Source organism: Camelus ferus, chromosome 10 (genome assembly GCF_009834535.1).
Source record: "Camelus ferus isolate YT-003-E chromosome 10, BCGSAC_Cfer_1.0, whole genome shotgun sequence".
NCBI classification, from domain to species: Eukaryota; Metazoa; Chordata; class Mammalia; order Artiodactyla; family Camelidae; genus Camelus; species Camelus ferus.
In genome coordinates this window covers 29804792-29829059 of record NC_045705.1, presented here as the reverse complement: position 1 = coordinate 29829059, position 24268 = coordinate 29804792, and the positions used below count along the sequence as shown (strand labels likewise).

At 38.7% G+C, this 24268-nt stretch overlaps 1 protein-coding gene and 1 non-coding gene across 10 annotated transcripts in view; one reads left to right on the top strand and one right to left on the bottom strand.

The window, feature by feature from the left end:
- PHF21A (PHD finger protein 21A) overlaps nucleotides 1-24268 on the top strand; it is a 171455-nt gene that overhangs the window by 135559 nt on the left and 11628 nt on the right. For all 9 annotated transcript variants that reach the window (XM_032488531.1, XM_032488533.1, XM_032488530.1 and 6 more), the window contains 5 exons: nucleotides 14670-14768; nucleotides 17343-17394; nucleotides 18148-18227; nucleotides 18694-18754; nucleotides 21353-21516. In XM_032488531.1, the coding sequence (XP_032344422.1) occupies nucleotides 14670-14768; nucleotides 17343-17394; nucleotides 18148-18227; nucleotides 18694-18754; nucleotides 21353-21516 (456 nt within the window). The remainder of the gene's footprint in view (nucleotides 1-14669; nucleotides 14769-17342; nucleotides 17395-18147; nucleotides 18228-18693; nucleotides 18755-21352; nucleotides 21517-24268) is intronic.
- On the bottom strand, nucleotides 3361-3464 carry LOC116666741. Its single transcript, XR_004323639.1, has one exon. It is a non-coding gene; the product is annotated as a U6 spliceosomal RNA (small nuclear RNA).

The following is a 24268-nucleotide window of genomic DNA, read 5'->3' as shown; positions in this document are numbered from 1 at the left end:
AGGAAAGGGATTTCATTTCAAAGATGTTCCCTGGTTATTACAGACAATGAAGAGCCAATGAAAAAAAGTTAAGATTTTTAAAATGCATTCTTTTAACTCTATAGAGGATGCAGACATTATAGCTCAAATATTGAAGCCTTTCATTTATATTTCTAAAATCAGATTTTTTTCTTTTAAAAATATAAAGCTATAGAAATACAGGTAGCCTCCAAAAAGGTTTCTTAAGTATTCTATGACAGAAAGAGTTCTGAAAACAGGAAAAAGAATGTATAGGCGGTCACCATACTCTTTCTATTTAAAGAAACATCAGTGACAATAAAGAATTTTGCAAAGAAAAGCATCTCTTTCAAGAAAGTTGCTTTAAAAAGTCATTGACTTATTTCTAATCACTTGGGCTTGAGTCCTCATTCATCTGAAAATAGTCTCTGGTGATCCTGAATCTTCTGCTTCTGGGTGGCTAACCATGATTCATTGAGGCTGGCCAGATTGTGGGGAATGAGAAGGCTTCCTGCTGCCTTGGCCTTCTTGAACAGAGGAAACTTATGCATAGAACACCACCTTTCTACCCAGGCAGCTCATGAATGCAGCCAAGCTTGCACTAAGAAGCTGGGTACCAAAATCTTGCACTCAGGAAATAGAATGGAGAACACATCTCTATTCCTGGGGCACCTACTTGAACCCCAGGAAATGCTTGGAGGAACATTCAAAAATAAGTTACTTTCACGTATTTTAGATCAGAAGTTTTCAAATTTATTATCAGCAGAACTTCAATATTAAAATATTGAAAGTGAAATTCTTAAGCCTTAGGAGTTTGGGTGGGGACATGTTTGGAGACCACCTGCCCTTATGTTCCTGTGTTGGCTCTCAGAGGACCTCTGAGGAGCCTTAGACTTGTAAAGAGTGGTTTTCAAACACTGTATTCAATTACTAAATACTATTTTTCTTTTTTGATAAAGATAATTTTAGGAGATAAAAATCTTTTCAGTTTCATTTCATTTTTACATTATTTTTTCTGTTTCAAAGATGATACATACTCACTGTAAGAGAAAATTCAAATGTTACAGAAATCATATATTGTAGAGCGTGCATCCCCTCATCTATGAAGAGAGTAAACTTCCCCCATAATTTTACCCCTCAGAAAGTTACTCCACATATTTTCTATGCACATACTAACCTTTTTAAGGTAAAAGGCAAAATCAAACGATATATTATTTTGTAACTTGCTTTTTTCTTATTAGATCTTGAATATCTTTTCATGTCCTGGCCTTACATACTAATAGAGCTTTTCATTTTAATTATAACATCATAAAAAGGTACCCATAAATTCTTAAAAATTATTAAAAAGTTATTTTCTAGCAGTGAACTCCATGGTCTCTCTTCTTGTTGATCTAATAGAGTAACGCAATCATTGCTGTTTAGTTTAGTAGGCCACGTGGACTAGCAGTCTTGCAGGTTACCAAGCTCAGTCAGCAAGGATTCTCTTTAGACTGGACTCCCTTTTCAGAATTCTTTTACTTCAGATCTTTCTACTATCCTTCTTTTTTTTCACATTTAATTTCCAGTATCTCATTGATAGCCATTAAGAGATCTCATAATTGGGCAATATGTAGCCATGGAAGTACCACTTACAGCCTGCGCATAGTTACCATAACCTGTGTCTAACATTCTCTCTGTGACCAGGCTCGATGGTTCTTTTCTGCTTCCTACTCTTTTCTTGGGGGTGATAACATCCATTTATCAAAAGGTGTCGATCATGTGCCAGCTGCTGTGCCACACGTGTTGTCTAATACACGAGTGTGTATGTCAAAGCCAGTACCCTCACACAGCTCAGTCTGCAGTGCCTTTGGAGCAGGCACTGTGGCTCTGCTCTGGGGGAGAAAGCATGGAAGGTTGTGTAGTTTCGGAGGCCTCTCCACGTTTGTACAGGAGAGGGAGAGGCAGTGTCAGCTGTGACAGTGGTGGTCTCACTTCTCCTTCCCCCACCAGGCATCCCCAACTTCCTTATCTACCTCAGAGAAGAGAGCCCCTGTCTTACCCCTTATTAGAAGCCTTATTACATTGTGGCTAAGAAAATGAGTGGTAGCGTTTAAAGAGCTTTGGGGCCAGAACCATATTTAAGGCAGAAAAGTAGATAAAACCAGACAAACTTATGTTATGGCCCCCACACTGCCTCCATTTTTGTCTTTGTCCTCTCTGGCACTCTAGGAAATGGGGCTAAACACCTTTTGATGATGAAATGATATAAAGCGTTTAAAGTCCGTTAGACTGTACCTGATGCAGTTAATTCTCAGGAATTATATTCATTTTTTACATCCCGCCCCACCCCCTGCAATAAAGACCTCTGTGTATGTCCCCAAGGCTAAGCTACTTGAGAAATCCTAGGTTCTATGGAAAAATTTGTCAGCTTGTCACACATTCCCCTACTTCCATGTATCTCTTGTATAGGAACCTACACAGTATCCTCTTAAAAAAAAGAGTACTTCCAAGTTGTGAATAGTACCCAGTGTATTATCCTCAGATCCTGGTCTTCCCTCTTAGGAAACTTGAGCTGGTGACTCTTCGCGCTCCATTTTAATACTGGTTCTATAGTAGGGAAAATGGAGCCAAGTGACCAAATGATGGACTTTACTTTGCCCTCAATCCAAAATTTTTTAACCTTGATTGATGAAACTATTTGGATATTTTTTAAATTTGCAAGTGCCTAATTTTGATTATACGTGCAGCTCAGCCTCAGAAGATGAATATGGAATTCAAGGTATAAATGGCTAACTTAGTTCTTGTCTTATCCAGTTTTTGGTTTCTAACTTTATAAAACCAAAAAAGAACAGGATTTGCAAATTTATACAGGTGCAGAGTAGGAAATATAAATGAATAAAGCAGACTTAGAGTAAACAAGTGGGTTTTTTTTCACTTTCAATGGGAACATGAGTACAAGAGATATGCCACTTTTATTCTTAATTTGTCTTTGAAGTAGTAAGACAAGCATGATAAAATTGACAATTTGGCCTTGGTGTCAAGAAAATAATAAAAAGTGGAAGAGACTGTGGTAAACTGCAAAGTAATGTACTCCATCTCAAGGAGGCAGCTACTTTTTGACAATAGCCAATTTTTTTTTAAATTGAAGTATAGTTGATTTACAGTGTGTTAGTTTCTGGTGTGCAGCATATTGATTCAGTTATACATATATATATATTTGTCTTTTCATATTTATCATTATAGGTTATTACAAAATAATGAATATAGCTCCCTGTGCTAAACAGTAGGACCTTGTTATTTATCTATTTTGTGTATAGTAGTATCTGCAAATCCCAGACTCCTAATTTATCCTCCTCCCACCCAAACCATCCCCCACCATAACCAAAAAATAAGGAACGCTTCATGAATTTGCATGTCATTCTTGCACAGGGGCCATGCTAATCTTCTCTGTATTCCAATTATAGCATATGTGCTGCCAAAGCAAACACATTTGTGTCATATTTTATATTCTGTTATTTTAGGTATGTCATATTGTATGGTATTTGTCTTTCTCTTCCTGACTTACTTCACTTAGTGTGATAATCTCTAAGTCCATCCATGTTGCTGCAAATGGCATTATTTCATTCCTTTTTATGGCTGAGTAGTATTCCATCATGTATATATACCACATCTTCTTTATCCATTCATCTGTTGATGGACATTCTGTAGGTTGCTGACATGTCTTGGCTGTTGTAAATAGTGCTGGTGTGAACATTGGAGTGCATGTATCTTTTTGAATTAAAGTTTTCTCCAGATATATGCCCAGAAGTGGGATTCCTGGATCATTTGGCAACTCTATTCTTAGTTAAGGAACCTCCATACTGCTCTCCATAGAGGCTGCACCACCAATTTACATTCCCACCAACAGTGTAGGAGGGTTCCCTTTTCTCCACACCCTCTCCATCATGTTATTTGTAGACTTTTTAATGATGGTCATTCTGACCAGTGTGAGGTGGTACCTCATTGTAGTTTTGATTTGCATTTCTCTAATAATTAGTGATGTTGAACATCTTTTCATGTGCCTATTGGCCATCTGTATGTCTTTTTTTGAGAAATGTCTGTTTAGATCTTCTGCCCACTCTTTGATTGGATTGTTTGTCTTTTTGTTACTGACTTGTATGAGCTTTTTGTATATTTTGGAAATTAAGCCTTTGTCAGTCACATCATTTGCAAATATTTTCTCCAGATTTGTGGGTTGTCTTTTCCTTTTGTTGATGGTTTCCTTTGCTGTGCAAAAGTTTGTAAGTTTGGTTAGGTCTCATTTGTTTACTTTTGCTTTTATTTCTATTGTTTCGGGAGACTGACCTAAGAAAACATTCCTACAATTTATGTCAGAGTGTTTTATGTTCTCTTCTAGGAGTTTCATGGTGTAATATCTTATATTTAAATCTTTAAGCCATTTTGAGTTTGTGTATGGTGTGAGAGTGTATTCTAACTTCATTAATTTACATGCAGCTCTCCAGCTTTCCCAACACCACTTGCTGAAGAGACTGTCTTCTCCGTTGTATATTCTTGCCTTCTTTGTCGAAGATTAATTGACTATAGGTGTGTGGCTTTATTTCTGGGCTTCCCTATTCTATTTCACTGATCCATACATCTGTTTTTGTGCCAGTACCATGCAGATTTGATTACTGTAAGCTTTTAGTATTATCTGAAGTCTAGGAGAGTTATGCCTCCAGTTTTGTTCTTTTTCCTCAGAAAAGAGTTGCTTTGGCAATTCCAGGTCTTCCATGGTTCCATATAAATTTTAGGCTTATTTGTTCTAGTCCTGTGAGAAAACATCATGGGTAATTTGATAGGGATTGCAGTTAAATCTGTAGATCACTTTGGGTAGTATGGCTATTTTAACAATGTTAATTCTTTCAGTCTAAGAGCATGGGATATTATTCCAGTTCTTTGAATCATCTTCAGTTTCCTTTATCAGTGTTTTGCAGTTCTCAGCATATAAGTCTGTCACCTCTTTGGTCAGGTTTATTCCTTTTTTTTTTTTTTTTGGATGTGATTTTAAAATGGATTTTTTTTTTTCTTTCGCTTTCTGATACTTCATTGTTAGTGTAAAGAAATGCAATAGTTTTCTATATGTTAATCTTGTATCCTGCTGCCTGGCTGAATTCATTTATCAGCTCTAGTAGTTTTTGTGTTGAGTCTTTAGAGTTTTCTATATATAGTGTATCATGTCATCTGCATATAATGACAATTTTACCTGTTCTCTTCCAATTTGTATAACTTTTATTTCTTTTTCTTGTCTGATTGCTGTGACTAGGACTTCCAATACTATGTTGAATAGAAGTGGTGAGAGTAGGCATCCTTGCCTTGTTCCAGATTTTAGTGGGAAGACTTTTAAGCTTTTCACTGTTGAGGAATATATTGGCTGTGGGTTTGTCATAAATAGCTTTTATTATGTTGAGATGTTTACTCTTACGCACTTTGGTAAGAATTTTTATCATGATTGGATGTTGAATTTTATTAAATGCTTTTTCTACATCTTGACAATAGTCAATTTTTATCAGATGAAAACTTTTTAAAGAAAAGCCAGAAATCCAGAGATTTTGAGATATATTTTTTGAGATTTAACAAAAAGTACTGGTAACTGTTTAAACACCACATAGGCAAAAATAACATCTGCAACACAGCCTTACCTCTGGTCTGGATAATGGTTTATAATCTCTGATAGAGACCAAACTTTTAGCTTAATCTTTTTTGTTTGTTTCCCAACCTAATTGTTTTCTCAATTGAGGTGAAATTCAGTATCACATCAAATTAACCATGTTAAAGTAAAGAACTCAGTGACATTAGATAGTTTTATAATGTTGTACAACTACCACCTCTATCTAGTTCCAAAACATTTTTATTACCCCAAAATAAAACTCAGTACTCATTAAGTAGTTACTCCTTCTTTGCTCCTCCCCTCCCTCTGGCAATCACCAGTCTGCTTTCTGTCTCTATAAATTTACCTATTCTGAATATTTCATATAGATGGAATCATATAATATGTGACTTTTTGTGTCTGGCTTCTTTACTTAGCATGATGTTTTTCATATTTATCCACCTTGTAACATGTATTGGTACTTCATTCCTTTTTAAATAGCCAAGTGTATTCCGTTTGTATGTATGTATCACAATTTGTTTATCCATTCTTCCATTTATAGACATTTGGGTTATTTTCACCTTTTGGCTATTAGGAATAGTGTTGCTATCAATATTCATGAACTAGTATTTGTCTGAGTACCTGTTTCCCATTCTTTGAGGTATATAACTGACAGAGGGATTGCTAGATTATATGGTAGTTCTGTGTTTAACTTTTTGAGGAACTGTCAAACTGTTTTCCACAGCAACTGAATCGATTTATATTCCCACCAACAAGGTATGAATATTCCATTTTCTCCACCTCCTTGCCAACACTCAGTATTATCCTTTAAAAAAAAATTATAGCCATCTGAGTGTGTGTGAAGTGGTATCACATTGTGATTTTGATTTGCATTTCCCTAATAATTAATGTTGTTGAGCATCTTTTCATATGCTTATTGGCCGTTTGTATATTTTCTTTGGAGAAACCTCTATTTCAGTTCTTTGCCAATTTTTAAATTGGATTGTTTGTGTTTTTGTCATTGGGTTGTAAGAATTCTTTATGTAATCTGGATACCAGACCTTTATCAGATATATAACTTGCAAATATTTTCTTTCAGTATATAGGTTGTCTTTTCACTTTCTTAACAATATCGTTTGGTGGAGTCCAGATTATAATTTTTTTCTTTTGTTGCTTGTGCTTTTGGTGTCATATCTGAGAAACCATTGTCTCATCTAAAGTCATGAAGATTTACCCCTAATTTTTCTTCTAAGAGTTATATGGTTTTAGTTCTTATATTTAGGTCAGTAATCCATTTTGACTTAATTTTTATATGTAGTGTGAAATAAGGGTAACACTATTATTTTGCGTATGAATACCCAGTTCTCCCAGCCCTATTTGTTGAAGAAACTATTCTTTCTCCATTTGAATGATTGTGGCGTCATTATTGAAAATCTGTTGAGCATTCAACAGGCGTGAGAAAAGATGCTCAACATCACTAATTATTAGAGAAATGCATATTAAAACTACAGTGAGGAATCACCTCACACCAGTAAGAATGGCCATCATCAAAAAGTCCACAGATGATAAATACTGGACAGGATGTGAGAAAAAGGGAACCGTCCTACACTGTTGGTGGGAATATAAATTGGTGGTGTAGCTTCTATGGAGAGCAGTATGGAGGTTCCTTAAATAACTAAAAATAGATTTACCATATGATCCAGCAATCCCACTCTTGGACGTATATCTGGAGAAAACTCTAATTTAAACTGTAATTTCTATGTAAGAGCACCCTAGTGTTCACTATTTACAATAGTCAAGACATGGAAGCAACCTAAATGTCCATCAATAGATGATTATTTTATAAAGAAGATGTGGTATATATATACAATGGAATACTACTCAGCCATAAAAAGGAATGAAATAATGCCATTTGCAGCAACATGGATGGGCCTAGAGATTTTCATACTAAGTGAAGTAAGTCAGACAGAGAAAGACAAATATCATATGACATCACTTATATATGGAATCTAAAAAATTGGTACAAGTGAACATATCTACAAAACAGAAAGAGACTTATAGACATAGACAACAAACTTATGGTTACCAGCAGGGAAAGGGGAGAGGGAGGGATAACTTGGGAGTTTGGGATTGGCAGGTACAAACTATAGGCAGAATAGATAAACAACAAGGTCCTACTATATAGCACAGGAAACTATATTCAATGGCTTGTAGTAGTAACCTAGTAATGAAAGAGAAAGAGAGAGTATGTGTGTATATATGTAAAATAAATAAATAAAATCAACAGATGATATTTAAATGAGAAAAAAAGATATCACGAAAATCTATTCGCCATGGATGTTATGAGTTTATTTCTGGACTTTCAGTCCTATTCTATTGAACTATATATCCTTATGCCAGTACCACACTGTCTTAATTGCTGTAGTTTTATAGTAAGTTTTGAAATTGGGAAGTATGAGTACTCCAACTTTTTTCTTTTTCAGTATTACTTTGGCTATTCAGGGACTCTTAAAGCTCTATATGAATTTGGGAATTGACTTTTCCAATCCTACAAGAAAAACAACAAACAGGCTGTTGGAATTTTGGTAGGAATTGTATTGAATCTGTAGATTGCCTTGTATAATATTGCCATCTTAACAATAATCAGTCTTCCAGTCCTTGGACATGGATGTTTTTCCATTTATTTATGTTTTCTTTCTTTCTTTCTTTCAGCAGTGTTATAGTTTTCAGCATGCAAGTCTTTCACCTCCTTGGTTAAATTTATTCCTAGGTATTTTATTCTTTGGGATGTTCTTATAAATTTGTTTTCTTAATTTCCTATTAGGATTGTCCATTGCTATTATGAATTACAGTGTATTAGCAATACAACAAATTTTTGTGTTGAACCTTGCAACTTTGCTGAATTCATTTATTAGCTCTAGTAGTTGGATTGTGGATTTTGGGGGATTTTCTACTAAGATCGTGTCCTCTGCAAATAGAGATAGATTTAAATCTTCTTTCCAATTTGGATGCCTTGTATTTTTTTCCTTGCCTAATTACTCTGATTAGGACTTATGCTACAATGTTAAATGACAGTGGTGAAAGTGAACATACTTCTCTTGTTCCTTATCTCAGAGGGAAAGCTTTCAGTATTTCATCACTGAGTATGATGCTATCTGTGGTTTCACATAAATGCCCTTTATGAAGTTGGGAAGTTCCCTTCCATTTCTAGTTTTCTGAGTGTTTTCATCATGAATGAGTGTTGGGTTTTGACAAATGCTTTTTCTGCATTGAGATAATTATATAGTTTTTCTTTGCCTTTATTTAGTAATGTGGTATATTATATTGATCTGTTAAATATTTTCCATTCCTGGGGTAAGTCCCACTTTGTCATTGTGTATCATCCTTTAAACATGCTGTTGGATTCAGTTTGCTAGTATGTTATTGAGGGTTTTTACATCTATATTTATAAGGGATATTGGTTTGTAATTTTTTAATCTTTGTGATGTCTTTGGCTTTGGTATCAGGATAATGCTGACCTCATAGAATGAGTAAAGTGTTCCCTGCTTTTCTGGGTTTGTTTTTTTGTTTTTTTTTTTTGGAAAAGTTTAAGAAAGATTGGTGTTAAATTACTTAAATGTTTGGTAGAATTCACCAGTGAAACTGTCTGGTCCTGGACTTTTCTTCTTTGAGAGGATTTTGATTACCGTTTCAGTCTCTTTAGTTGTTATAACTCTGTTGAGAGTTCCTATTTCCTTGAGTCGCTTTTGGTAATTTGTATGTTTATAAGAATTTGTCCATTTTGTCTATGTTATGTAATTTGTTGATGTACAGTTGTTCAGTGTCTTCTCTTATAATCCTATTTATTACTATAAGATTGACAGCAATGTCCCCATTTTTATTTCTGATTTTCATTATTTGTGTCGTCTCTCTTTTTTTCTTAGTCTGACTAAAGGTTTGTCAATTTTGTTGATCTTTTCAAAGAATCAACTTTTGGCTTCACTAATGCTGTTGTTTTTCTTTTCTCCAATTCATTTATTAACCACTCTAATTTTTATTATTTCCTTCCTTCCTTCTGCTGGCTCTGGGTTTAGTTCTTCTAGTTCCATAAATAGTAAAGTTAGGTTATTGACTTGAGATCTTTATTACTTTTTAATGTAGACTGTTACAGCTATAAATTTCCCTCTGAGCACTCCTTTCATTGCATCACATCAGTTTTGCTATGTTGTTATTTTCATTTTCATTCTTCAGGGAAATTAGAAAATTTCTGTAGTGATTTCTTCTTTGACCCATTGGTTGTTTAAGAGTATGTTGTTTAATTTCCACTTATTTAAAATTTTTTCTAGTATTTCTTTATATTGATTTCTAGTTTCTTTCTGTTGTGGTCAGAGAAGATATTTTATATGATTTCAGTCTTTTAAAATTGATTAGGATTTTTTTTGTGTCCTAAAATATGGTCTATCCTGGAGAATGATTCATGTATACTTGAGAAGAATGTGTATTCTATTGTTATTGAGTAGGCTGTTCTTTATATGTCTGTTAGGTCAGTTAGTTTATAGTGCTGTTCAGATCCTTCCTCTATTTCCTGACTGATCTTATTTCTATTTGTTCTTTCCATTATTTAAAGTTGAGATATTAAAGTCTCCAATTATTAATATAGAACTATTTATTTGTCCCCTCAGTTCTGTCAATATTGATGTCATATTTTGAGACTGTTGTTTGGTGCATTTATGTTTGAAATTGTCATATCTTTTTGATGAATTGACCCTTTTATCAATATATAATGACCTTTTTTGTTTCCTGTAACAATTTTTGACTTAAAGTGAAATTTGTCTGATATCAGTATAGCCATCCCAGTACTCTTTTGGTTACTATTTGCATGCAGTATCTTTTTCCATCCTTTGTGATGGACACCTTTTTGTGTCTTTGGCTTTGAAACAGTGTCTCCTATAGATAGCATATTGTTGGATCATGTTTTTTAAAATTCATTCTACCACTCTCTGTTCTTTAATTAGTGAGTTTAATCCAGTTACATTTAAAGTGATTGTTGATAGGGAAGGATTTATGCCATTTTGCTGTTTTCTATGCGTCTTATGTCTTTTTTGGACCTCGGTTCCTCCAGTCCTGCTGTCTTTTGTGTATTTTTCCCCTGGTGTTCTCTTTTGATGCCCTGCTCATTTCCTTTTCTGTATATATATTTAATTATTTTATTAATGGTTACCTTGGGGATTATACTTAATATTCATAAACTTTTAACAATATAACTTGATTTGATTCCAGCCTAGCTTCAGTAGTATACAAAAGCTGTTCATATACAGCTCTGCCCCCCATTTTGTTGTTATTGTCACATATTACATCTTTATATGTTGTGTGGCCACTAATACAGAGTTATAATTACTGTTTTATGCGTTTCTTTTTAAAATCGTATAGGAAAGAAAAAGAAAAGTTACAAATCAAAGATACAATAATACTGGGTTTTATATTAACCTCTGTAGTTACCTTTACTGGAGTTCTTATTTCTTTGTATGACTTCAGGTTACTGTCTAGTGTCTTTTTATTTCAGCCTAAAGAACTCCCTTTAGCAGTTCTTTTAGGGCAGGTTTACTAGCAATAAACTCCCTCAGCTTTTTGCAGGGAATAGAGTTTTTGGTTGATAGTTGTTTTTTTTCTTTCAGCACTTTATTTAATTAAAAAAAATTTTTTGAGGGGGGAGGTAATTAGGTTTAATTAATTATTTATTTTTAGAGGAGGTACTGGGGATTGAACCCAGGACCTTGTGTACGCTAAGAATTCACTCTACCACTTGAGCTATACTTACCCCTCTTTCAGCACTTTAATTGTGATCCCACTGCCTTCTGGTCTCTGGTTTCTTTTTTTCCAGTGAAGTGACCATTCTTTCCTGATTGTGTGCCTCCTAATTATTTGTGAAAACTCTTCATTTTGAAATTACAATGTGATAACTATGGAAATTAGATTCTCCTCCCGAGGTTTACTGTTGTTGATTGTTGAGGGCTGCAGTTGTTTGTTTAGTGCCTTTTCCAAACTGTTTTTGCAAAGACTGTTTCTTGTTATGTGTACTTACTGAAACCTCTGTTTGATTAGATTTACTTAAATAACTAGAGCCAAAAAGAAGAAAAAAGAAATAATAAGTAATTTAAAACAAACGAACAAACAAACAACCTTTCTTGGTCTTTGCAGATTGGCTCTGAGCAGCAGGGGCGCTCCTTTAATGCTAAGCCAGGCCACCTGTAACTCGGTCTCAGGCTTGACCTCTTTCTTGGACAGAGCTTAAAGACCAGCCAGAAGTGCAAGCTTAGGGTTCTCTCAAATATTTTCTAAATATGTATCTAACCCTGGGAATGCCCCATGCACTCTGGATCCCCCAGTATGTGTGACAGGCCTTCAAAGCCCTTACTCCTCCAAGAATCTTCCTCCTCTCCTCCTATTTACTCCATCCCCCACCCTTTGCACCAGGTAACTGCAGGTAACATAACGTCTTTAGATCCTTTCATCAGATGGCACCTGGAAAGCCATTCCAGCCTAAGGTGGGCAAACAAGGGTCAGCCTGTGCACCAGTCCTCAGGGAACCACCAGAAAGGTCAGAATATATAACCACAACTTTTTGAGAACAAGGTTCAGCAAGCCACACCAGGAACACAGGTTACCATCTCCACAGCCTCTGTCCAGCTGGGGGATGGATTTGTAGGTAGGAAAGGAAAAATGTTTTCTTAGTAAATCTCAGCAGCTTCTTTCTTTAGTAAGTGCCCCCCAGTTGCTCTTAGTTTTTTATTATATTCCAGAGTTTTAAAAAGCTGATTCTGTTTGTTTCTGCCAGCTTAATGGTTGCTTCAGTAGGACGGATCTTGTCCTGCCATTTCTGTGATGTCACTTCCCTACCCTCCCTAATGTTTTTTGCTTATTTTGAGCAGCTTAGAACAACAAACATTTATCATCCCACATAGTTTTTGAGGTCAGGATTCAGGTTGCATCTTAGCACTGTCATCCTCACTCAAGTTCCCTTACTAGTTTGCATTCAGACTAGATAACCAGGACTGCATTCATCTCAAGGCTCAACTGGGACTGGATAATTCACTTCCAGACTCATTCATGTGGTTGTTGGCAGGCCTGACTTCTCCCTGGCTGTGAGCAGGAGGTTCACTTGCTCACTACGTGGGCCCCTCCTTAGTGCTGTTCACCGCGTGGCCACTGGCTTCCCCTAGAGTGGAAGGTCCATAAGAGAAAGACACCCCCCAGTGTTTTGATTGTTTAATCTTTTTTTGGGTATTCTTTATCCAGCCTTGAGATAATTGTAGTCTTCTTGGCATGAGAGAAAATTTGAACCCTGGATAATTCCTTATGGAGAGGAGTTGGTTTGCTTTTCTCTGGAGGCATTACCACTACGTGCTTTATTCAACCTTAGAGATAAAATATAAGAGACCCCAAGGGACTTCACACAGCCTTGGAGTGGAGCAGCAGACCCGTATTGTTTACCTTCTCTTCTCTCTCCTCCCTCGAACTTCCGTCCTTCCAGTTCACAGAGCTGTGAAAATAAGCTTCCTGGGCACCCAGGGCCTTAGAAAATGTCACTGTAAACTACTTTCCCATTGTGTTGCCTTGTAAACATGTTGGTGGTTTGTTTTATGGAGGAAATAGTGTCATTTTGGTTAAAAAACATGTGTGTGTGAGAGAGAGAAGGGGGGGCGAGAGAGAGAGAGAGAATGAGAGAGAGAGAGAATGAGAGAGAGAGAGAGAGAGAGAGGCGAGTAAGAGATTCCTCTTATAGGTCATACTCCCCACTCAGAAGATCAGCATCCCTTTACAGTATGTCTGCTCTCTGGGAGGCCCAGGCGCAGAGGGGTGCAGAAGTGTGGAACAGTCCTGTTTTCAAATAGCAGTATAGTCCAGAGGTGGGAATACAACAGGACACTGGTTAAAACAACAACAACAGGGCAGCATTTGTGTCCCAGGACAGTGGTTGCCACAGTATTAATCAAGCAGATACTTAGACTTTTCTAAAGTAGTAATATGAGAAGCAGGAGGCCGGTATGGACATGGCCAGGAAAGAAAGTGAAAAATCTTTGTGACTGTGTTAGCTTTTCAGATCTAGTAAAATATTTCACAATAAAACGGTTTTTGAGAACTTTTAATATCCAGCTTATAGAACCAGTCTTTCATTTGGCTCCTACTCATCAATAATCAGACAGTTTCACTCTCATTTATTTAATTACTTGTTGCCATACAGAAAGATCATTTGCATCTGCATTGTTTTTAATTTTGAAGAAGTGAATTAGGTTTGTGTTTATAGTTTTATATCCACTGTTCTAACATCATTTGACTTTTTACAGAGGGCTTCCTAAAATGAATTAGCCATTGGGTCATGTTAAGAATAGTAATGCAAACCCAGTCTATCAGTTTGCTAGCTGCCATTTGTGTCTGAAGATAGTAATGCTACTGGTGTTTCTTTTATTTGGATGGATGCATCTGGAAGATGAGGTTGGAGGTAATCAGGATGTCAGCCTCTTGCAAGATGACCTTTCCTTGGCAATTGCATCTCTCCTGTAGTGGAGGATACAGGCAGGTTTATTAAATATCCCAAGTGAAGGTATTTCTACAACCTCTCTTAGATTATGATTGGAATTGTTGTGAAATAGAAATGCATGTATGTAAGATTTCTTTTGACTGTTATTGGGATCTTAAGCACACTATGAACTGTCACTTGACCCATATGTAACAAGAGTGGGCTTGCTTCTGGAAAACTACCCCAATGCATCCTAAAATACATTAAAATCAGAAAGAGCAGCCTGTACTTTATTTCTATACATAGGAATTAAACCATGGATTTTTCTGCTCATTTAATTTAGACTATTGTATGTATAGATTTATATCTATTCTAGTTATGCAATTTAATCATTTCATCTGGGGCCTTACATTTTACTTTTCCCCCTTCTAAAATGAAATCCATATTACCTCCTTTATTAATATGCTTTCAGTTCGATTATGTTCTTTCTTGTTGGCTACAAACCATGTTTGCTTTTATTCTTTTAATAAAAAGTGAATTCTGAATTTTCATTAAATTTTCCCCTCCTAGACAATTAAATCCCACACAGAAACAGATGAGAAACAAACAGAGAGCCGCACTGTCACTCCACCGGCTGCACCCAAACCAAAACGGGAGGAGAACCCTCAGGTAGGCCCAGCCCCCTGAGGCATGACTCAGTCTATGAGATATGACTTAGTCATACACATCAGGAGGGGCGCTTGGTCTCTGAATCACTTGACTTTTCTTTTCCTGTGCTTTCTCACTGATCAGTAGTGTTATTGCCAGATCAGGCAGATTAAGAGTGTGGCCTTGAGTGACCATGAACTAGCAAACAGGCATTTCATACACATGTCACAAATTTGAGCTGGAAGATTAATGACCATTTCCCCAGGTATCCCACTACTTCCCTAATGGTCATTATGTTTTGTTTGTCTCAGCCAGCATTTGTAAAATGTCCAGTTCACTGAGCTAAATTCTATTCATGTTAGCAATTACTGGTGTTACATGTGCATTTTTATTGTTACCTTTGTATTGCCTTAGATCCTCAAATCCCAAGTAAATCAGTAGCTCAAATGTAGTTCATTGAAGCATAAAAGTAGGGATGAAAATAGTAACATCTGTACTACAACTTAGGGTAGAATTATAAACTTAAATAGCAAGTGAGACTCTGGTACAAATATAGAATGTGAATTTGTATGTCCTTAGACAAGGGAATTTTTTAGTTTGATGCTTTTGTACAAGCAGCTATAAAAGAAAAATGTGGACGGGTAATATGATGATGAATATCTGATAGTTGGATTTTATTGGACCAGCAATCCATTTCCTTCTATCCTCAGTGCATTCTTTGTGATGATCTTTGTGATGAAACCATGTCAAATAGTGGCATGAAGCCATCAAAAGCTTCGTGTCATTTTTTTTTAAAGCAGTGATTTATTAATCTAGTTCAGGTTTTCTTAAAATAAGTATAAATTATAATTCTTTCTGATATGAAATGAATGAATAATTTGTCTTTAAAGAAGAGACTAAAACTTGAACCAAAAAGAACTAGGCATGCATATTACTGAGAAACTTACAAAATCATCCACAAGTTAATGACAAGTGTTAGGCTTGCAGGAGGAAAAATAGAGCAGGCCATTAGTAAAATTTCTTATCAAAAGAAACAGGGATATTTCCCGTGAGTGGCACAGTGTGGGCAAGCAAGTATCATCGTGTGTAGTGACAGGTATTTCTAGTTGGACAGAGCCACTGCCATAAAGAGAATAAATTAGTTATTGACATACGTGTGGTACATAGATGAGGCAAAAGTTCTTGACAACTTTTAATTCTGTTTATTACTGAAAAATCTATTTCACAGAAGAGATTTTTTATTCCCCATTTAATAATTCTTTTATGAGCTTGATCTTGACTGGCAAAGATGAGTTGGATGTCAGTGGCCAAGAAGGATTACTTAACTGTTACTGGATTAAAAGAAGGGTGCATCTGAATGTCAGTTCACACACTGCTTTATTAACAGAGGATGTGGTTGGCTGTCTAGGCTTGTAATCTTAAATTCTGAAGGAATGGTGAAAATAAGGAATGTAGTTAATTGGCAACCACAAAATGTATGCAGTGTAGAAAGTGGGCAGCAAGTCCAAGAGTGTTATTCCTTACTGAGGTACTCTGGCTGTCAGGAGGATAGGTGCCCACCTAAGTTTTTGAAGAAGAAATAAAATTAAACCATTTCTTTAGAATTCTGAGGATACTGGTAAATGTCATTTCTGTGTTTTCAAGTGGCTAGTTCAGGGTTATCTTCATAAAACACGCAGTATCTTGAATAGCCTGAGCCTGCCACTTCAGGCCCAAATATCATGATATTTAATGTGGAGGGTAAAATTGTCAGGATTTTCAGAGAGCAAATTGTGGTATAAATAATTCTGCAGGAATATGTCTCCTAACAACTGATGATGTTTTATTCATTGAAGAGAAGAATTGATGGTATATTATTTGGCATATTTAGCCACCACATGCAGTGGTACAGCAGAAAATAAAGGCATATTTTCCAGACCACATGTGACCAAAGAGCAAAATAGTAATAAATCTGTTGGTCTCTCCAGCTGTAAGCATCTAACATTCCAGCGTTGGAGTCAAGTATTCTGATCAGTCTAGCTTCTGATAGAGCCTTGAGACTAGTGGTCAGAGAGACATGGCTTCATAATTTTTAGATCCATGATTGATTGAAAAATTACAGTATTTAAGCAGAGCCACCTGCTATCATTCCCCAAACTCATTTAGCTTTGAGTTAGCATTGTCCAATCAGTGGAGGTAAAAATGTAAGAAACCCTGAGCTGGTATGATACGTAGCATTTGGAACTTGTTGTATGGGAGGCTCTTTGTAACCCTACGTGTTTTTTCAGTGTGAAGTCCTCTTCTTTCTTAGAGGATTTTTCGGGGGGGGGGGGGGGGGGAAACTTAGGTCATTCAAGATGCTGATTTCTGTCATTGAGAAAGTAGAAGATGTAGGTCTCGGTCCTTCTCTTTTGGTCCCTGTAAGATCCGAAAGCCATCAGAGTGGCTCCATAGCTGCCAGGAGTAGAGGGTGCCCACCCCGTGCTTACCTGAACCTGGCTTCCTCCAAGCCACCAGCCGCTGGGCTGGCTCTCCCGAGGAGTCTGATTAGGAACAGAGATTGGCTTTGTGAGAACCCAAACTAAAGTATATTCTTCTTTTGTTTCTCTGGCACAGAAACTTGCCTTCATGGTGTCTCTAGGGTTGGTAACACATGACCATCTAGAAGGTAAGAGAAGACATTCATGGTGCTGCCTTGCTTCTGGCCTAGAGCTTTGTTCTTGAAAATGGCGTTTGATTGATTATTAGAATAGAAACTTGGAACACAAATAAGAGTATGGTTCAACCAGTGTGGACTTTCTTTTGGAGTAAACTTACCTTCCCTCTATCTAATGTTCTGCCTCTTTCCTGATCATTATTTATGCATACTGCTCTCCTGGGGAAGCTTCCCTAGCTGCATGGATTAAGGTGACTTCTGTTCACTTAGAGAAACTTTTCTTTTTCTGGCAGCACAAAGTAACAAATGCCCCTCTGACAAGCCTGTCTGTATTTATCAGTCACTCTAGGTTTAATCAGAATCTTAAGACTAGTCACAGAGCTATACCGGTCCTAGTTATTTAATTCAAGAATGGTGAACTGTGGTTACTCAGTCTAGGTCTATGGGTAAAGTTCATCCACACCTATATTACAGTGATCTAAAAATAAACCAGGACAGCTTGTTTGTAGGTGTTATCTACTATTAAGCTCTCAGTCACAGAGCCGCACTGTAGGACAGTGTGGCCTTGCTTTCTGAGGGGTGAGAGTAAATGGTCCCGCATGCTTGTTTCCAGCAGCGAGCTTGCCTCTGCTGAGGTTGCAGTGAAATCAGGAGACTTGCCCTCATTTCTGATTTGTTATGGGAAAACCAATAGATAACCAGCAAAGTTCAGTATTTGAGGTTCTTCATACCCCTCTTCTAATCCGCACTTTTTGCTTTCCCAAGAAATCCAAAGCAAGAGGCAAGAGCGAAAAAGAAGAACAACAGCAAACCCAGTGTACAGCGGCGCGGTCTTTGAGCCAGAGGTATTCCTGGCCAGCCCTTGGCCCTCCCCTCGCTTCTCCAGTTGTGTTCATGACTTGTTCAGCGCCCCCAGCTGAAACCCTGCTTAAGGGCAGTGCCCTGATAGCACTTGGCCAGCTTTGTGGAATGATGGACTTTTCTCTGGCTGATCACATTATTTCATTTTTATTATTCACTGTTTTCCCCCTTAGCTTTTTTTCCAAAGTTAAAGTAGATACAGACCTACCTTAAAAATTTAACTCCTGTTATCTGAACAGGAGTGTCTTCTGAAGCAGAGGCAGACCCTGTGGAATATTTTCGCAGAGCCTGGTACCTGTGGTAGATCCCGCTAGCACCGAGACCTTGGGGTGACCAGCACTGACTAGGTGGCTTGTTTCTGGACATGCTGTGCTTGGTCTTTAGTGTGTACCAGTATTAGTAGTAACCATGCTGTTCAACCAGTCACCTTTCCTTCTTCAATCCCCAAAGCGTAAGAAGAGTGCAGTCACCTACCTGAACAGTACAATGCATCCTGGGACCCGGAAGAGAGGTGAGTACCTTTGCGGACCTCTCCCTTGCTGTTGCTTTGCTTTCTGTATTGTGTTTCTTTCCCCTCCATCCTCCCCTTGTCCTAGAACCTGTCTAACGCCTGTATCCCTTGAAAATAGCTTTGTTGTTGTTCTCTGAGAATGGGGGGGCAAGAGAGTGAGATTTCTTATTAAGAGTTCTATATACTGAATCAGAAGCTGCCCTTCCTGGGATTCTGGCAAAGCTGACTCAGGGGAATGGCTTAATGCAGCGTTTCTGCCCCAGGCCCACTAGCCTGTCGATGAATAGCACGGTGAACAGAACACCCTGTAAAAGGAAGCATTTTAACATCATTGAATGTACAGAACACTGCTATTGCCAAGGTGTTCTTAATAGTATCTAAGTTGTCCTAATGCCAGTGAGGCCAGAACATGGCTCTTATGCTTCTGTGAGCTGCAGACTTTCCAGGAAAGAGAGAGGTAGCCACACTGAGAACTTGGAGTCTATGAGAAGAGGGTACCTCCAACTAAGGAAGAAAAGGTCACCATCAAAACAGGCTCCCCAAGACACAAATTCCTAAAGAGCTCCGTCCCACAATTGCAGACCTCCCAGGGTGGGCATTTCTCCTCACTCTCAGGGCAGAGGCGGCAGCTGCTGCTCTCACCTTGCAGGTGTAAATAGGTCTTAATAGCTCAGAGTTTGAGCTCATAAACAAGGCTCTGAAATTGTTCTTTAATGTCAGGAATACATCCCAAGTTCCCTTTCTCCACATGATAATGTGTCCCTGAATTACAGTTCCAGGCTAGAAAGGTTGCAGAGTGACTGGAGTAGCATACTAATTTTTGTGTATGCACACGCAGTCTCAGAGCTGTTGGAAGCTTAGGAGGTCAGCCCGACCCTTTGTCTGCCTTAGGCAGGGCTATGATTGTACCATTACCACCTCCTCCCCGCAGAGAGATAGCACACCCACTCTTAGGGACCCCATTTGAATGTTTCATCAGCCCCCTCCTCCAAGTAGCCAAAAAATATTTAGATGGGAAACCCCAGGTCATTGCTTTATATCAGTTCATGGGCTGTAGTAACCAGTGTCATGGGTTAGTTTTTGTTGTTTTATTTCATTTTTGGCAATTTTTAGTGACTTCTGACACAGTTCTCAGAAAGGAGCCCCCAGCCAGAAGCCACAGTTAACTGGCCTGCAAGTGGGCAGTATCTGCTAAGAGGACAGGGGCTAAATGAGCCAGAAAGACCTTGATATCTCTTGCCAAGGACAGGGGATGAAAGCCTGCATTCACAATGCCTAGGACGTGCCTTCTGTGGGTAAACAAGGAGCATTCATCTTCCACCTCCCCTTCTAGCTGCACCAAATTCCCTAGAAAAGACAAACCAGTACAACCTGTCTTTGTACTGCAGACAGTGCCAGTTTAACACAGATAGGTAATGTTCGTGTAATGTCTGACAAAATCGTGACTCTTGTGCATAATTCTCATATAAATTATAACTGTTGGCAAAGTCATGATCCCACATACCATTCACCAGTTTTCATAGGCAGTTGTGTACCTCACTGGCTCTTTTTTTTTTTTTTTTTTTTTTTCTGGCTGTGGTGTGTTGGACATACGCTTTTGATCACTTACAGCTTAGAAGCTGTGACTTTGGCTCCTGGCTTAGATATATCGTAAGGCAACAGTGGTTGGCCTGGACTTCCCACACCATCAGGGCTTATTCATAGATCCTCTGTAGCCATGAGATTTGATTCAAAATGCTCTTGCTCAGATGAGCTCTGCCAGTGAGCAGTGTTGCTGTTGACAGGGCCTTTCCTGAGACTTTGGAACAGCAGCCCAGTTCTTAGACATGTAGTCCACCGGAATGTCTGTGCTGGATAGCAGGGAGACAGTTCTTGATGAACTGGGTGGAGGGTATCTGAGTCCAGACGTACTTAAATTCATCAGTAAGCCCAGAACATCTTTTTAGCTCTTGGGTTCCAGCTGCTCCCAGAACGTATCTCTTACTGGCTCTGCCAGCAAGGGGTAAGAATAGTTAACTTGAATTTTGCCTCCACCCTCTGCTGTTCTCTACCCTCAAAAGCAATGAAATGACCAAAATGTAGATAAGAGAGAAAAGGAAAAGCAGAACTCCTCAATAAATCCATTTGTGAGAACTGAGAATCATTAATATTATTATAAGAATGATGATTGCAGAAAAACCTTAGGGAACAGTATGCAAAAGATACGGGAAAATGAAACAAATTCTTATCCCTAGCCTTGGCTCCCATTGAGCTTTGATATCTGGTTCTTGCATTAGAAATCTCAAGTTGTAATAGCTGAGGAATGTCACCGTAATCTGCCCAAGACAGGGACATTCAACATAACTCAGCACCTCCTGTCATTCTCCAAGGCTCTCTTATCCTCCCTTCTTTTGAGACTCGTGCATTTGTTTCTAATGACTTTTAAATCTTTGCTTCTTTTCCTCTCTTTGGGACTATTGTATTAACCTTCTGTCTGCTACCTCACTTCCTTTTCCATGCTAGCCAATGAGGAACACTGGCCAAAGGTATGTAAGATCATTTTTCCCCCTTCTTTCCCTTCCCCTTTTTTCCCTTTTGTTCCCTTCTCTCGGTATATAGGTCGTCCTCCAAAATACAATGCAGTGCTGGGGTTTGGAGCCCTTACCCCAACATCCCCCCCATCCAGTCATCCTGACTCCCCTGAAAATGAAAAGACAGAGACCACATTCACTTTCCCTGCATCTGTTCAGCCTGTGTCCCTGCCCAGCCCCACCTCCACAGACGTAAGTAACTTGGGAAAAGCTCACTCTTTCTCAGAGCTTAAATCGGGGAAACCGTTATCATATGTGTCTCCTTACCAGTTGCATCTCCTTGACTAGCCCTGAAATAGTAGTAGTCCCTACAGGACACTGTATGCCATGTAAGGCAGCTTTCTGCTGGGGCCCCAGGTCCTGCCTTGTCCTTGAGAATTATGTTAGACACCACGTTAGGAAGCCCAGGCAGGGTTTTCAGAGTCTGGATTTTATCTGCCGTAAATGAGTTCTCAGGAAGGGGGATGAGGTGGGGAAGTCAGCTCATATAATTGAGAGGTGTGCAGGTTTCTGTCATCAGTGTTTTGGGATGGGGGCAGTGAACAGAGTGTACGTTCCCCTAGCCATCCCTGTTTCCTGCTTCAAGTAAAATTCAAGATGTGAAAAACTTTTCTTTAAAGCAGCTTTATTCAAGGAGGGAGGGTATAGCTCAGTGGTAGAGCACATGCTTAGCACGCACGAGGTCCTGGGTTCAGTCCCCAGTACCTCCTCCAAACATAAATAAATGAATAAACCTAATTACCTCCCCCTCATAAAACAAACAGACAAAGAAACAAACAAATAAAGCAGCTTTATTCAGCAGAGTTGATCAGAAACAGGTTCCTGAAAAAGTGTCAGATACTTAGTAGCCCTTCACCCAGAAGCGGCAGGAGTGTAAACTAGTGCCCTCCGTTTTCAGATGAGCACTTACACAGCCATGAATTCACTCAGCAGATACTGAGCACTGCTGTGCTGAGATGGCACTGTTCTTGAGGCCAGACACAGAACAGGGAACAAAACCAGCTCCCTGCCCTCAGGAAGCTCATATTACATGGCCAGAGGCAGGTGATAAGCAAATGAACATATAAAATGTCAAGTAATAAGTGCTGTGAAGAACACTGGGACAGCGTAAGAGGCTTGAGGAGTTCCGGCAGGAGACTGCTGTTTTACGGAGAGTAGTGAGAGAGAGACTGTCTGATGGGAATGGAGTGTGAGTGTGTGGCAGTAGCTGTTGGGGGAAGGGTGTTCCATGCAGAGGGAACAGCAGTGCAGAAGCCCTGCTTGTAGGAGGAAGTGTGTATGGCATAGAAATAAAGCAGGAAGCACAAAGCACGGGCCAGAGGAGTGGGAGAGTGGACCTCAGAGGGGGCGGGGCTGGTCGTGTAGGGCTTTGTGGCTTCTTCTCTCAAGTCAAATGGGAGATACTGGAGGGCTTTAAGAAAAGGAGTAACATTATTTTTCAACTTTTTATTTTGAAATTTTTTCATATCTACAGAAGAGTCACAGTAACAACACAAAGAACAAATATATACCCTGCACCTAGACTCACCGCTTGTTACCATTTTGCCGCAGATGCTTCTTGCCCCCCCGCCCCTACCCCCCACTTTTCTTGCTTATCGAGTTTTTGCAGACATCATGAATCTTCACCTGAAATACTTGAGTGTGTGTCTCCTAAAAGCAAAGATATTCTCTGGTATAGCCACCATGCAGTTATCAAATTGAGGAAATCTAATACTGATAAAACTGTTATTATAACATACAGCCCATCTTCAGCTTTCTCCAGTTGTCTCAGTAAATGCCTTAGCGGTGCTTTGTGTTTGCTGCTCCAGGATCCAATCCAAGATTACTCTTTATATTTATTGTTCTGGAATTGTCTCTTTAGTCTCCTTACTCTGGAACAATTTCTCAGCCTGTCTTTGTCTTTCATGACATTGGCATCTTTTAAAAGATAGACCAGTTGCTCTGTAGAGTGTCCCTCCCATTTGAATGATCTGATTGTTTCCTCAAGAATAGATTCATTTTTGCAGGAGCACTAGGTGATGATGAGCCCTTCTCAGTGCATCACAAGAGGCATGTGTTATCGGTCTGTCCCATTGTTGGTTATATTAATTTTCATCTCCTAAGATAGATTCCATCAGATGTCTCCACTTGTAAAGCTGCCTTTTCCCTTAGGTGGAGATAGACGTCTAGTCTGTAAAAATACCCAGTTCCTTAACAGAGTTAACTCAGTGGTTTTAGCATCCTTTGATGGTTCCTGCCTGCATTTGTTATTTTTAAGGAGTTTGAAAAATTGACTTGAATTTTGAAATGATGGCTGTGTCTGATATGGAGGAGGATAAACGACTGAGGAGGATAGGATGGCAGCAGGAAGACCAGTTAGGACGCTGTTGCAGTCATCCAGGCAAGGGCTGATGAGAACTTGGCCTAATCAAATGGCAGAAGTAAAGATGAAGAAAACTGATTGAGTCTGCATACATTTTGAAGAGCCAGCAGTCTTAGATAATGGGATGTGAGAAGAAGAGAATAGCCAAGGGCAGATCCAAAGGTTTTGGCCTAAACAACAGGAAGGATGAAGCTGCCATTTTACTGGAAATGACAAGAGGAGCAGATTGAGGAGTGAAGCCAAGAGTTTCATTTTGTACTTGCCCCATTTCTTTTGTGAATTGCAGAGTTTGTCTTTAGGATCATCTTGAGGTTAAATGTCCCTTGAACTTGAAGGTTCTTAGTACTTACTAATGGTCTACCCCTCTCCAAAGAGCGAAAGAATACCAAATGCACACCCTGAGTTACAATTCCAGAAGCAACAAAGGAAGTGTCTTTGCAGGACCAGGGTCGTAGAAGAGTTCTCTTCTCTGGCAGGTTTCCTTCCTTGGACATAGCTAGTGGCTACAGACCCAGCCCTGCTCTCAAGATTCAGCATTTCCTCCAGCTCTCCTGGCTTTTGCCATTAGTGATTGATACAGGT